This window comes from Aythya marila (genome assembly GCF_965140915.1).
Source record: "Aythya marila genome assembly, chromosome: 10".
In the NCBI taxonomy this organism is placed as follows: Eukaryota; Metazoa; Chordata; class Aves; order Anseriformes; family Anatidae; genus Aythya; species Aythya marila.
Window position 1 is genome coordinate 370,521 of NC_139051.1, and position 14,250 is coordinate 384,770.

Here is a 14,250-nt window from a genome sequence, read left to right on the forward strand (position 1 = left end):
TGCTGTAAAGGCGTTTGATGCTTTTGCATTCCTGTTCCTGCACTGCACGCAGACCTGCTGTCACAGCAAGCAGAGCCCACCTGTTGGCAGCGTGAAAGCAGAGGCTAAAATTCAGCATCTGTGCATGTGTGATGACTGTGGAGTATCCCAGTCCCTCTGAATGAGGGTGATCAGACCCCACAACAGCAGAGCACACCTGGGCAGCCAGCGTACCTTGAGCTGAAGCCAGCCGTGTGCCCAGTGGGCAACGTGCCCAGTGTCTGTCTGCACCTCTGCTGGGCATTGTGCAGGTCTGTGTCTGCTCCAGGACAGCTTCCCTGGCTACCTGGCGTTTCCTAGGTCTGCTCATGCTGCAGTAGCTTCCTGGGATGCTTCCCTCTGCTGTCTGAGTCCACAGAGGCACATGAGCAGAGGGAAGAGCTGGCCCCCTTGGAGCAAGCAGACCTTGGCTCTTTTTGTCTGATTTGGCAGCAAGGAGCTCTAGCCAGTTGTGATTAGGTCCCCATGCAAAGTGGATGCAAAGTTTTGTGCAACAAGTGAAGTGGCATAAGTGAACTGATACAGCTTCTCTTGCTCTCTTTCCCCATCTATTGTGTAGGATCAGAGCTATTAGATCTGAAGCTAATTAAGTGTGAGACCCCAGCACGGGAACAAAAGTATTGGCCACTGGTTCCTTTAATGATTGTCTGGGAGCTGGAGTGTGATGTTCCTTTGGCACAGGGGCCACAGACAGTCTCTTGTCTTTTTTACTTCCCCTTCCCCCAGCTTTCTGTGTAGAAAGAAGGAAAGAAAAACAGGTTTGCTAACAGTGCCAATCTGGAGGCAAGAGGTACATTTACATTCAAAACCTGGCATGAATGTCCAGCTGGAGGAGTTTCTAAGCAAGGCAAAAGCTAGCAAATGAAAGAAGTTGGGCAATTACGCTCATTTGTCTGCCTTGTTTTCATTGAAATAATTCAGGCAAGGCCAACTGTGTTACTCAGATTCTCTAAGGTATAATTTAGGCATGAGTTGTTTACAATCAACTCTCATTTGCATCAACTGGGAGTAAAACATGGGTTCTGTTGGATATTTCAACTGGTGAGTTAATTACTAGTTTAACCACTAATATTTATTCAACCTTCTGCATCAGAGCACCCACCAGGCCAGATCCTGCCACTCTTGCTGCAGTGCTTACTCTGCAGGTTTCATGCGAGAGGGAGAGGAGCGCAGTACAATTTTGCTGAGTGGGGACTGGTGCCACAGATGGGTTAACTGAAAGCCCTAGAAACACTGGATCTGCTGGGAACAACGTGCACTTCCTTTCTGCAGTCCCAGGAATGACCTTAAACAAAGATATTGTTTGCTGTGGGCCGCGCTCTGTCGTCCCTGCTAGCCGTGATTATCGAACAGCTTAGCAAACAGCTTGATGAAAACAGGACTGCTTGTGGGATAGGAAACCTCAGCGTGCGCAGCAGCTCAGGGACCGGTCCCCAGGCTCCTACTTTTGTGAGTGCTGCTCAGAGGAGGCTAAACACTGCTCAACAAGGCTGAAATGAACAGGACAATTGATTGATGGCTTTGATTGAAACCAGAAGTAAGTTTTGCTGTTTTCTTTTTAAACACGGGTTTAAATAGACATCACTTAGAAGAGTAATATCGATCAGAAGATAAACCCTGTGCATGAGAGGACCCTGAAGGTGAAAAGTACCATTAAGGAGGTTAAAAGAATCTGCCCTGTATGACAAGCTGTTCTCTGTGTGACAGGACAGAAAGCACCGGGAGGGAGATAAGAAGATTACGAGGTCAGATTCCAGGTTACGGAAACCTCGGTGGCTTGCTCTGTCCTGGGCACCTCTGCATGGGCTGCAGGCAAGAGCCTAATGTGTGCCAGCTGTAGTGGGTTTGGTGCTGCTCATGTCTCTCCTCTGGGAACTGGCCCAAACCCATCAGCTAATTCTTGCACACCAGCAGCTCTTGGGGTAGGAGAAAATTTGGGGTTTGTAACTGCCTGGCCTGAAGGAGCCTGACAGACAGGGAGGGGAAAAGCCCAGTGTTTCATGATAGGTCCCCTGAGTCATCAAGCGAAACACATTTTCCTGCCATAACCCCAGCAGACCCAGGGTCGACTCTCCTGCCGGCTGAGGCTCAGGGCTGGGGGCTTGCCCCGGGTCGGTGCTGTGAGGCAGGCAGCAGGAGCTGCGGGTCTGCAGCTCCAGCTCCAGGAGGACCCAGAAGCTGCCAGAGCCCGAACCTGGCCCGACAACATCAGTAAAACGGGTTTATGGCAGTCCTGGAGAAGAAACCCTGCTGCCACACACCCCTGGGCTGCCACCTTCAGCACAGAGCCAGTACCTGCAGCTTGTTAGCCCTCATTATTAAAGCTTGTTTTTCCTGTCTCCAGGTGAACACCATGAGGCATAGGGTTGATGCCCTTTTCCTAGCCTTTCCAGGGAGAAGGAGGCCCCAGTTCAATGAAGTGGTTGCTCTGCTCTGTTATAACACGTCCCTTGTGTTAAGCTCGGGTAGGGTGACGTTGTTGGTTTGACTCATTCTGTCCTGCTGGGGGTAGAAGACCCCCTAGAAGGGGGAGTTCTCCTGTGGGGGGAGTTCTCCTGTGACATCCACAACCCCTGAAATACACTGTATGCCCATGTACAATGAGATGTGGATGTGAAAATAGCAAAAAGACCACTGCTTAGCAAGATGGAACAGCTGATATTCAGGGGTCAGACGTACAGTCTTTATGGTGTTTACATTTTAAATCAGTGAGTTTTGAAAGGTCATTTTAATTATTTAGGCTGTTTGTTTGTCTCTTCTTTCTCACTTTCCCCAGCTGTACCAGCAGGTTGCCCCTTCTTTTTGCTTTAGCACTCTTGCTGCTCAGTTTCAGGGTCACAACTGCTTGTGAGTGTAGAGCAAAGAGTGTCTTTCTACCAGGCTACCCTCATAATCCAAAGAAAAAGCTGTTTTCTCTAGTTTAAAGAGTCACGTGAATGTTTCCATTAGTATGCAGTTTTTAAACTTTGTTTGTTTTACAATATTGATTTTGTGGTGAGTTCAGGCGCAAATACATTCACATGCATGCAAGCATGCTTATTCTACATAGCATATTGGCAGCCTAACCTGCCTGCTAGCTCTCTTTACTAGTGCTCTTCTGCGACAAAATCCAGAATGCTACAAGCAATCCAACATAGGACTTGCTGGCATTTTAAATGTGTATGTGCTTATGTGTTGTTTTTTTTTTCCTTGGGGGGTGGGGGGTGTGTATATATACATGTGTGTGAGAGACTTAAATTTTTGCTTATCTTTAAGATTAATGGATGTGTTGACTGCACATAAGAAATGTGTAAACCTCTAAGACTGTTGAGGTCACTACAGAAATGTCAAGAACGAAATCACACTGTTTACAATATGTCCAAAAATATACAATACCAGACGACACCCCACAAGCGACATTATACTGAAAGACAGCTATTAGAGGCAATGTAAAACATATGCTGCTGGACTCCACACATCAAAGATTTATCTACAAATTGCAGATAGCAGGCCACTGTAAGATATAGGTATGAAAGTACTTTAGGTTCCCTAGTAAAAAGTAGTGGATGGGCACATTTGTAACTGACACCTACTAATTACTGGTAAGATACTGCAAGAAGCTGACCCCACGTCTCCATTCAAATGCCAGGGCACAGTGCAAGAACTGCAGGACCTGATCGTCCCGTGCGGAGAACAACGAGGTTGAGGAGGACTTTATCGTAACAGCCAGGTGTTACCTTGCCCTTATTAGAAGCGGCACAGGCATGTTCTGGGCAGAACTTGTGTCCAGGTGAGGGTGCAGGGTAGGGCATGGGTCTTGCAGCAGGCGGGTTGGCTGGAGGGGGGCTCTTGGCTGGAATTCAGGGTGGGATGGCATTGGGGTGGAGGTCAGGGTGCTGGAGGATGGGACGGTAATGCCGTGAGGCCCCCCGGCAGGGTCAGGGTTAGAGATGCTGATATGCTCAGTTTATTGCTGTGAATGATAATTACTGCCACAGTAAGTCATTGAGATGATGCTGTCAAGGGCTATCTTAACAGGGCCCCCTGTGGCTGGGACTGGCTGAGATGGGGAGGCTGGGGTTAACACCAGCTGGGGACTGGGCTAGCAGAGACCGTGAGCCAGCGTTACAGCTGGATACAGAAGCTATGGGACCGTGCACTGGGCTGGGTTTGGCAAGGGCTGGATGCCTGACCTAGAGCTAAAGCATTGACAAGTGACTTGAAGCTGGAGCTGACCTTGGCAGAAGCCCAAGACTTTGCACGGGCCCTGGGTCCAGCGGCATCTGCTGGGCTGGGTTCAGGGCAGGTGACGGCCGTGGCCGCTGGGCTGGCACCAGCACTGGGCCTGTTGCAGGGCTGGGATGCCACCAGGGACACACACAGGCTTGCTGGTGGCAGGGCCTGCTAGGCTGAGGATGTTCCTGGAGCTGTTCTGGGGGTCTGCTCTGTGCAGCAGAGTGCTTAGAGCTGGACACGCCAAATAGAGAGTTGACTCAGAACTTGTGAGGTTTTAATCAAAATGATTAGGTTTGTTTTAAGGTGTACAAAGCAAACAATAATTATAAAGTTAACCACATTTCCCTTTCACTTAAAAGCACTTAATGAACATCAGTGCTGAAGCCTCAACAAGTCCTGCAAACATGGAAGAGAATAGAGTCAAAACTACTGAGGTAAGTCAAATCGCTCTGAATTAACAAGGGCTGTGTGGACTGTAATAATGTATTTACAGCCTGGTGATTATTCCATGAGAAAGAAGGGAAGGGTTTAAATCCTTGTTTAGTTTAAGCTGCATTTTAGTGCAGCCAGCCCTTCAGTAGTACACAGTTAAAAATGTAGTCTGTCAAATCCCACTGACATATTTTGGCAATAGATATTTCCTCTAATTGAAAGCAATTGTTGTGCTGTAAGCTTTCCTCCTTTCCCATTTGTTTTGGTTAACGGGTAGTAGTGGCCCGTCTACTTAAGCACGTATTGAGCAACTGCTCACTGGAAAGTTAGCATATTGCGAAGAGTGTGGCACGATCCTGCCTGACTTCATAAGGAAAAACTTCCTCCAGGCTTTGGCGGGGGACATTGAACAAAGCTGGTGGGATTGGCCCCGCTGGCTGTCGTTGCAGGGCCTTGCCGTGTGGGTCAGCTAGGGGCTTCGTGTGCGAATCCCGGGGTAAGAAGCAGGCTCGCTTCCAAAGCGGCCATGCTTTGTTTTGAACAATCAGCCCGGCCCCCGCTGCGAATCCCACGAGGGGATGCTCTGCTTTATGTTGCGCTCGCTTCCTTTGCTGGGAGCCAAATGCTGCATCCCACGCTGCTGGAACTCAGTCAGAAGCAGCGGGACCAGAGCCGGGGCCTGACGTGGACGGGACGCGGCCGTCCCTGCGTCGGGCGCTGCCGTGGCTCCGGCGGCAGCATGAGTCCGTGAGCGGGCCGGGCCCCCGCCCCGGGCACACCGCTGCACGAGCAGCACCGGGGGCTGCTCCCTGCCCCCCCCCCTGCACTGCCGCTGGCCCCAGTACACGCTCAATTTCTCGCAGAGCAGAGCTGGAGACATGTTTGAGCTTACTGGCTGTGCTTCCAGCCCTGATAGGTGTGAGACCGGGGGGGCAGTGAGCGCTGAGCCCTTTCTTAACCTCTAGAGAGAAAACCAAAAGGCAGCAGGTCACAAAGTGGTCCTGTGGGAAGGTGGGGAGCCTGCTGCTGCTGCTTCCCAGCTGAGGGCCCAGCCTGTAAAACCAAAACTCCTTTCCATCCTCAGCAACGGTGTCAAATCCCAGCACAGCCTACAAAACATACATTTTTTATTGCCTGGTGATAAACCTCCTTGTCTGGAAAATCCTGCCATTATTGTGTGTGTGTGAACTTTCACCAGTACTGAATCCATCATTAACCCAGAAGGAGACCTTTTCATGCTCACAACCTCTGTCTGCACAGCTCCTCTCTGGAGGCGAATCCCTCACGGTGAGCACGTCAGCTGGCTGCATGCTGCAGACAAGGTTATGACTGCATTACATACTCTGCTCTATATTACACTGGGAAAGGTTCATCTTCGAAAACAAAGAGATTTGAGGGGAAAAAAGCATGATTCTTCTCAGAAAGTGCCACATGTCCCCATAAATCCCTCTCGCCCTTGCTCAGACCAGGGCTGGAAGCCAGCAACACGGTGGCAGTGGAACCTGCCAGTGCAATTCCTGCAACAGCCATTTGCAGTGAAGCCTGAGCCCACACCACAGCTCGTGCTTAGATTAAAGGACGTTTGGGAAGGGACCTTGCCTTAATCTTTCTGCTAAGCACCTAGCAGAATCCCAGTGTGCTAAATCATTAGTAATAACAGTAATGACAGCCTGGCCTCCTTCTCCATGAGCTGTGTTCACGATACAGATTAGTAACAATAAAATAGGGACCCAGTCCACACTCATCCAAAAATACACTGAGAATTGCTAATCAGTCTATTTCTAAGCCCTCTGTTATTTGAGTGCCCTGAAGTACATTTGTGAGCACTTTGCTGATGCATCCAGCCTGATGACACCAGGCACTAACAACTAACTGGACAAAGCCGGGTGGCAGGCAGGACTGGACAGCATCAGGTAAGTGCGGTGATCAGGAGCAGTTCTTGTGCAGGTAATGATTTCTCTGTGTCTGAGCGCATCTCTGCTCACCTTTAGTTCCCCTTGCACTTCCTCAGCACCCGGAGACCTCCTGGCATCCTCTGTCCTGCCTCTGCCTCATCTCACTAACCTGCCCTGCAATCTCATAGAAAATAAACTGAAGACCCCACTTAGAGGCAAGGTGTGAAGATTGACAAACGTGAGACCTGGCTGTCTGGCCCGGAACAGCCGTGTATTCTGACGTGACCTGGTGCAGGTGGGTGAGTGCCCAGTGGCAGCTCCTGTGTGACTGAGGCCAAGCGTTGCCTTTCCTCTGCCAGGACGTGAGGAGCCCACCACGTCTGGGGCTTGTACCCACAGCAGGACTGAGGCTGCTCCACGCAGCCCCGCACGCCTCTGCCCTCCCGTGCAGCCCAGCCCCGAGCACCTGCGGTACCCACGGGGTCCCTGCACAGAGGCAGAGGTAGCCCCAGGAGCCTGTCCCGTGCACGTCTGCTGAGTCAAACTTCACCATCTCCCATGTGCAAGGGCGAGTTTTCTTCCCAAATCCACAGGGCACTTTATGGTTACCTTGCACACAAACCCCACTAAATAAATAGATGTTTATGCCCCCCTGTATTAAAGTGATTAGGTCCTTTTTTTTTTTTTTTCTTTGACAGTGTTGAGTCAATATAACCTGAGTAATTGCATGAGTAACTCATGTTTCCCCTAAAGGGAAACTGTTCTCGTGTAAATATATTTATTAATAATTAAAGTGTTTTTGAGTTCTTATGCACACAGCCCCTCTCCCCCACAGAGATATCTGAAAAGCTGTTGTCTTTAAACCTGCACAGAAGTCACACAGGAGAAGGGATTTTGGCAGGGGGGTGAATGCCTATTGCAGGAGGCATGTGGTTTAATTTTGACCTTTCCTTTTTTCTTCCTGAACAAAAAAATAATGGTGAGATCTGTGTATGAGAGATTTAAAAACCTCTACTACTCCATTAGGAGCATTACCCTGAAATACTCACTAGAGCTTCTAGCAGCCCAGATAATAGGGGTGGGAAATCATTTCTGGAAAATATTCCCCTCAAAGCATCTTACCAGAGGATTGTTTCCTAACAACAACAATAAAATCTTTGTCAAACAATCCTTCAATACCACAAATACTTTGGCTTTAATTGTATCAGTGTAGCTAACTGCTCATCATAGGAAATGGGAGTCAGAGCTCCTGGGGGATTTTTTTTCTTACAAAGCAACTACTGAATACCTTTGGGTAAGTCAAACATTTTCGTATGCTCTTTGGCCTATATATTTTTTTTTTAACTGACTGTAATCTGGAACCTAATTTAATATGCCTTAAAAGGCTGATTCCACATGGAAGATGCTCTACTATCAGGATAAGCAGCCATAAGAAATCCTAAAATAGGCAGATTAAGGGTTTGGGATCATGGGGGTTTATTTCTATGCAATTAAAGACACGATCACATTTAAATATTGCTATCTTGTAGTTTAAAAAAAGATCCAACAACTGGGAGTCCCACATTCAGAAACAGCTAATAACTCTACTAATTAAGGATATGATTACCAGAGACAATGAGTTAGCACGAAAGCACAACGTTTAATTCAATGCACTTTTTTGGTGGACATGGCGTGGCCAAAGCAGTTGCGTATTAATTAGTGCTCTGAAGAGAGCGAGGAGGACAGGAAGGGGGTGAGGAAAATTGGCAGGTGTAGAAATGAGATTAGACAACAACAGAGGATTTTCCTCTCCAGAACAGAAGTCGTGCAGAATTCTCATCAGCCTCGCTACCATGTTTTGTATAAATGAAAATAAGCACCACGAGAACGGGCAGGGTGGCAAGGCACAGCTTGGGGACAGGAGGGAATACAGCTTTCCAGGGCTCATCTGATTTCCTACCCTTGCTTTAAATGCTGACAGCTATTTGTGGATGGTGAGGTGCTTCTGTACTCAACCCTGTGCAGGGGACACACTCCCCTACACTCCCCTATTGCAAGGAGACTTGTGTCATTGTAATGATACACAGCTGTAGCTGCATGGTGAAAGCAAGGCTACAAGCTTCCCCTCTGCTTTCCTCCACACGTGGGTGCTCCGGCTGGGTCTCTGCTCATAGTGGAAACTCAGGATTGAGACGAGGACACTGAGGATAAAGCCACGTGCCTGGCTTTCAGCTCTGCCCTTGCTTTGGCTGCAAGCATCCCCAGGGTGCCAAGGGTCGGGGTACTGCAGCGCCCTGCAGCCCTCCCGTGCCCCCTCGGCGCCTGCCTGGGGTCTGGGCGGCTCTGCTGAGTGCTGCTCTGGGCAGCTGCTCGGGGCCGCTCCACTCACGCTGCGGGGCTGTGAGCCCTGAGCAAACAAAGCATCTGTTGCACAGAGTGCAGCCCGGGCAGGCTCCTGCCGCAGGATCGTTCGTGGCTTTCTTTGTACTCTTACCTGGCCGCGCTCCTCGGTCCGAGAGCATCCCTCCCCACAAGGGGGGGAGCACGCGTGCCCACGGACGTGGGAAGAGCTGCCGGGGATGTGAATTTACACTTTCACCCACCCAGGTAGAGCGTTCCCACGCCGATAAGGAAGGGCGGATCAGAGGCTGCGCTATCTCGGGGCCATCCCCCCCACCCCGTGCATTTCAGTGGGTGGAATTTGGAAATATCAACGCTTCTTTCTCTTATTTATTTATTTATTCATTCCCTTTCTACAGTTAAAGAAGAGCCCGATGGAGGGCAGAGGAGACGCGCGGTCCTGTTCCGAACTCTGCCTTTGGCTCCTCGTGCGGGCAAAGCTCCCTCCGGAGGTGGGGCCCTGAGGAGCCGCACGCCGCTCCCCGCGCCGGGGGCCGGTTCCCGGGGGAGCTGCCCGCGGCCGGGGCCGGGGCCGGGAACCGACCCGAGGCCGCGGCCGTGCCCGGCGTTCCCCCGGGGCCGCGCTGCCCCCGGCCCCCCGCTCCGTCCGGGCTCGCAGCCCGCAGCGGGCGCGGCCGCCCGGACGGGACGGGCCCTGCAGCCCCCGGCACGTCTGCCCGCTCCGTCCCTGCCCGCTCCGTCCCTGCCCGCCCCGGCCCCGCCGCCGCCTCCTCGCGCCCCTGCCCGGGGCCGGCCGGCGGGGGACCCGTTCTCCCCCCCCCCGCTCCGCTCCGCCGCTGGGGAAGGCGCCGCGTCCTTCGGCCGCCCCTCCGCCAGTTCTGCGCGAAACCGGCTGGGGAGAAGCGGGGCGGCGGAGCAGAGCCGTGCCCGGGGCAGGGGGACCGCGGCGCTCGTGCCCCCGCCCGGTGCGGGGCCGGCCCGCGGCGCGGAGAAAAATACCCGCGACTTAATCATCTTCACATGACAAACCCCGAATAAGAAAGAAGTGAGTAACGCCAAGAAGGGCGGGGGCGGGGGCGGGCGGAGGGAGGGAGGCGCGGCCGTGAGCGCGCCCCGCCGCCCCCCGCCGCGCAGCGCCGCGCACCCGCGCACCCGCCGCGGCCGCCACTTCCCGCGGGCGTCGCTCGGCGGCGGGCGCGCAGCCCCCGCAGGAAGCGGCCCCGCGGCCCGGCCCCTCCCGCCGCTCGCAGCGGGCTCATGCACTCGGCGGCTCCGCGGCGGCGCGGGCGGCGGGATGGCTCCGGCTCCGGCTCCGGCCCCGGCCCCGGCCCCGGCGGCGGGCGCTGAGCCGCGGCCCCCCGCGCTGCTGCCGCTGCTGCTGCCGCTGCTGCCGCTGCTGCTGCCCGGCCGCGCCGCCGGCCTGGAGGTGCAGCGCAAGTTCCTCTCGCCCACCCCCACCAACAACTTCGCGCTGGACGGCCCCGGCTCCCGCGTCTACCTGGCGGCCGTCAACCGCCTGTTCCAGCTGTCGGGGGGCGAGCTGGCGCTGCAGGCGGAGGCGGCGGTGGGGCCGGTGCTGGACAGCCCCCTGTGCCACGCGCCGCAGCTGCCGCAGGCCTCCTGCGAGCACCCCAAGGTGCTCACCAACAACTACAACAAGATCCTCCAGCCCGACCCCGAGCAGGGCGTCCTCGTCGTCTGCGGCTCCATCTACCAGGGCCTCTGCCAGCTCCGCAGCATGACCAATATCTCGGCCGTGGCCGTGCGCTTCCCGCCGGGCGGCAGCGACGCGGTCACCGTCTTCCCCAGCATGCTGAACGTGGCGGCCAACCACCCCAACGCCTCCACCGTGGGGCTGGTGCTGCGCCGCGGCGGCGGCGGCGGCGGGGCGCGGCTGCTGGTGGCCGCCACCTACACGGGCTTCGGCAGCCCCTTCTTCCCCCGCAACCGCAGCCTGGAGGACCACCGCTTCGAGAACACGCCCGAGATCGCCATCCGCGCGCTCAACGCCCGCGGCGACCTGGCCAAGCTCTTCACCTTCGACATCAACCCCTCCGACGACAACATCTTCAAGATCAAGCAGGTCGCCAAGGCGCGCCACAAGCTCAGCTTCGTGCGCGCCTTCCTGCAGCGCGGCGCCGCGCCGCCCGCCCGCCGCCCCTACGCCTACCTGGCGCTCAACAGCGAGGCCAACGCGGGCGACAAGGAGAGCCCCTCGCACAGCCTGCTGGCCCGCATCTGCCTGGGCGACGCGGCCGAGGCCACGCTCAACGGCAGCGGCGAGACCAAGAAGCTGACCGAGTCCTACATCCAGCTGGGGCTGCGCTGCGGCGGCGCCGCCGACGCCTTCACCCGCCTCGTCTCCGTCTTCCCGGCGCGGGCGGCCTGGCGCAGCCCCTCGGGCCCGGCCGCGGCCCCGCCGCCCGAGGAGGAGCTGCTCTTCGGCGTCTTCGAGCGCGCCGGGCCGGGCGGCGGCGGCGGGCGGCCGCTCTCGGCGCTCTGCATCTTCCGCTTCGCCGAGATCGAGGAGACGATCCGGGCGGCGCGCAACTCCTGCTTCGTCAGCCCCGCCGCCGGCATGGTCACCGTGCTGGACAGCGTGGTGCAGGGCACCGGCCCTGCCTGCGAGAAGCGCAACATCCAGGTACGGCGGGCACCTGCCGGGCCGGGCGGCGCCACGGGGAGCGACGCCGGGCAGCGCCCTCGAGCAGCGCCGACGGGGCGCCCCGAGGCTGCGGCCGGCGGGGGGCGACGGCCCCGGCCCGCCCCGTCCGCTGCCGCCCGAGCGGCCCCGCTCCGCCGGCCGGTCCCGCCGCCTCCCCCGGCAGGCGCGCACGGCGCTCGGCACGGGGGAGCGGAGGGAGCGCGTGTGCGCTGCTGCGTGCGTGCGCCGCGGGGCTCCGTCCCGGGGCAGCGATATTCCCACGTTCCGTGCCGCAGAGACCCGGCGGTGACTCAGAGGCTCGGCGTCCGGCCGCGCTCCCTGCACGGCCGGGAGGGGGCTGGGGGGGGGAGCACCGCCAGCCGCAGCTGTTCCCTTCCCACGTCCCGTCCCGCCGCGGCCGGGCAGCCCCGCGAGGGGAGGCGCGCACACAGGCGGCCTTGTTCCGTTGCGTTCGGGGGAAAAGTTTGCCGCTGTCACGATTTGTTACCAAGTGGACGTAAATGTTAACGCCGGATAAAGACGGCTGTTTTCCCTTTCACCAAAGACGTGCACTGTTTGGAGAGAAAGAAAGAGAGAGAAACAAAGAAAGAGAAAGAGCTGCTTTAACAGTGCATTTTTCCCTTCCTCTGGGAAGGATGCATAACTCAGCTCCATCAAAGATCGTAAAAACATCTGTTGGATTTCAAAGGCAAGATAGAGCATTTGGGCTTGGGCTTCCCTGTGCAATGCCAGTGGCAAGGAGAGAAAGGTTTCCCATGGTAACCGAAGTGTTTAGTGTGGCATCTCCATGCTGCGTTAAAATATGTAGTCTTAATGCACTGGTTCGTAGACCTACTCTAGCAAAGTTGAATAGTTTTTCCCTGGTGGCAATCTACAAGCTGCCTGACAGCCAGGCAATCTGGTAGTTGTCCTGGCTTTTGAGTTAATTCCACAAAGAGTCAGCGCATTAAACACTAGGAGCCCAGTCCTCAAGTTTTGGCATGGTCACGGCTCTCAGAGGAGGCACTGGGAGTCGGGAATCCTATTTACAGGGCAGGAAAGCACCCGCAGGTCTTGCTGGCCGGGGCTGATGCTCAGCATCCCTGCAAATCTGACACTCAGCACCTTGCAGGATTGTAGCATCTCTGTCACACGGGTTGAGAGGAGGCACTGCAGCTAAGAAGTCTGGAGAGTGCTTAAGAGTTAGAAGCACAGTTTTAATTGAAACTCAATGGCAGAGAGACACCCAGTTCCCTAGAGCTCCCTCAGCGCTTCTCGATGGTTGAGAAAACACTGCCTTTTCTAACTTTTGTTATTAAGGAAAATAATTACAAGTAACAGCAGTGTAATAACATTCGAAATATCAAGTGCCATATCCAATAAGCTATGCAGACAGTTAATTCCATAGTGACTCCAGAGAGACCCTGAGCTCACTGAGATGAGATTTCTCTCCATCTCTGAATCTGGCCTTTAATGTGGATGCACTGCGAAGTGTAGTCCTGGTATCGGTTCTTTCCTCTGAATGCCCTGTGGCTGGTGGAGGAGGACAACCAGAAGTATGTTGTCAGTTCATTCTGCGAAGGAAGTCTGTGTCCCTGAAAGGGTAAGCAGTCAGGTATGTGAGGTTCAGGGGAGCGAGCTAGAAAATTCCGAGCTTCCAGTCCTAGGGAAGTCACCAGACACCCGCTGTGTTTAGCTTTGTGGTGAGATCAGGCTGCAAGAAAATTTGTTTAAATGGAAACAGCAGTAAGGCTGGTGATTATAAAGGGTGGACAGGGAAAACGGGGTTCTGGTTTATCTGGTGCTGTGTGGCTGTCCTCAAGCCAGTCATTTAATTGTAGGTGCCTCAGTTTCCTGATTTGAGGCACACTCCTGTATCTACTACTGTTATTCAGAAGCCTAGCTCACGTGTTGTGAAAGATTACATTTGTAAAGCTGCTTTGAGATCCTTTGATGTCAAGTACAGCAGGATATAAATGAAGCATACTATTAATATTCGTTCATGCCTAATATTTCTACGCTTCCCATTTATTTGAAGCGTATTTCTCTAAAACCGCTGACCAAGCCTGCTGGGAAGCCTTCCTACCAGTCAGAAGGAGAGCCTTTCATTTTTTTTTCCTTTTGCCTTTTACTTAATCATTAGAATTGCCAACAAGTTAACAAGCTGTTTTCGTTTTCAAGTCCCAGAGTGGCAGTGTCAAGAGAAGAGTTGTAATATTGTGTTTCTTTGTGCTGCAAAAATCTAACATCAATTTCCACCTTCAAGACAATGAAATACTCTAATACATTTTCTGTCCCAGCCCTGGGAACGCAGCAGGAAAATGTATTAAAGCAGCAGCTGGTTCAGTGGTGCAGATCAGTGTCTAGCTGCCTTCCCATTATAAGCTCCACTTTTCCAGCCGTTAGTGGGTTTCCAAGTTTTCTTTTGCCTATGCATCTCTGATAGGTGCACCGGTATTATCAAAATTGTGGTTCATTAGTTCTTCCTGTAGTCTAGGTAGTTTGGTTTTAAGCTCCTTCTGGAAAAAAAATGAAAATCTAATGATGACCTGATTCATTCCGAATACATGTTAGGCTGAAGTAGTCGGTTGTTACAAATAGGGAGCACTGGCTGTTAGGCGTAATGCGGTGTGAAAGGAAAATCATTGCCCCCTTGTGTGTTGTTCTGTCTAATTGAATGCTCCT

At 54.0% G+C, this 14,250-nt stretch overlaps 1 protein-coding gene and 1 long non-coding RNA gene across 2 annotated transcripts in view; both read left to right on the forward strand.

Annotated features, from left to right (window-relative positions):
* The first annotated feature begins 1,440 nt into the window (after positions 1-1,440).
* Positions 1,441-7,765, forward strand: LOC309881942. Its single transcript, XR_014318211.1, has 4 exons — positions 1,441-1,576; positions 3,668-3,808; positions 4,614-4,688; positions 6,698-7,765. It is a non-coding gene; the product is annotated as an uncharacterized lncRNA (long non-coding RNA).
* Positions 7,766-9,747: 1,982 nt separating this feature from the next.
* The window catches only part of PLXND1 (plexin D1), an 81,241-nt gene continuing 76,738 nt past the window's right edge, over positions 9,748-14,250 (forward strand). The window contains exon 1 of the mRNA XM_082768125.1: positions 9,748-11,565. Coding sequence (XP_082624251.1) covers positions 10,216-11,565 — 1,350 coding nt within the window. The 5' untranslated portion in view covers positions 9,748-10,215. The remainder of the gene's footprint in view (positions 11,566-14,250) is intronic.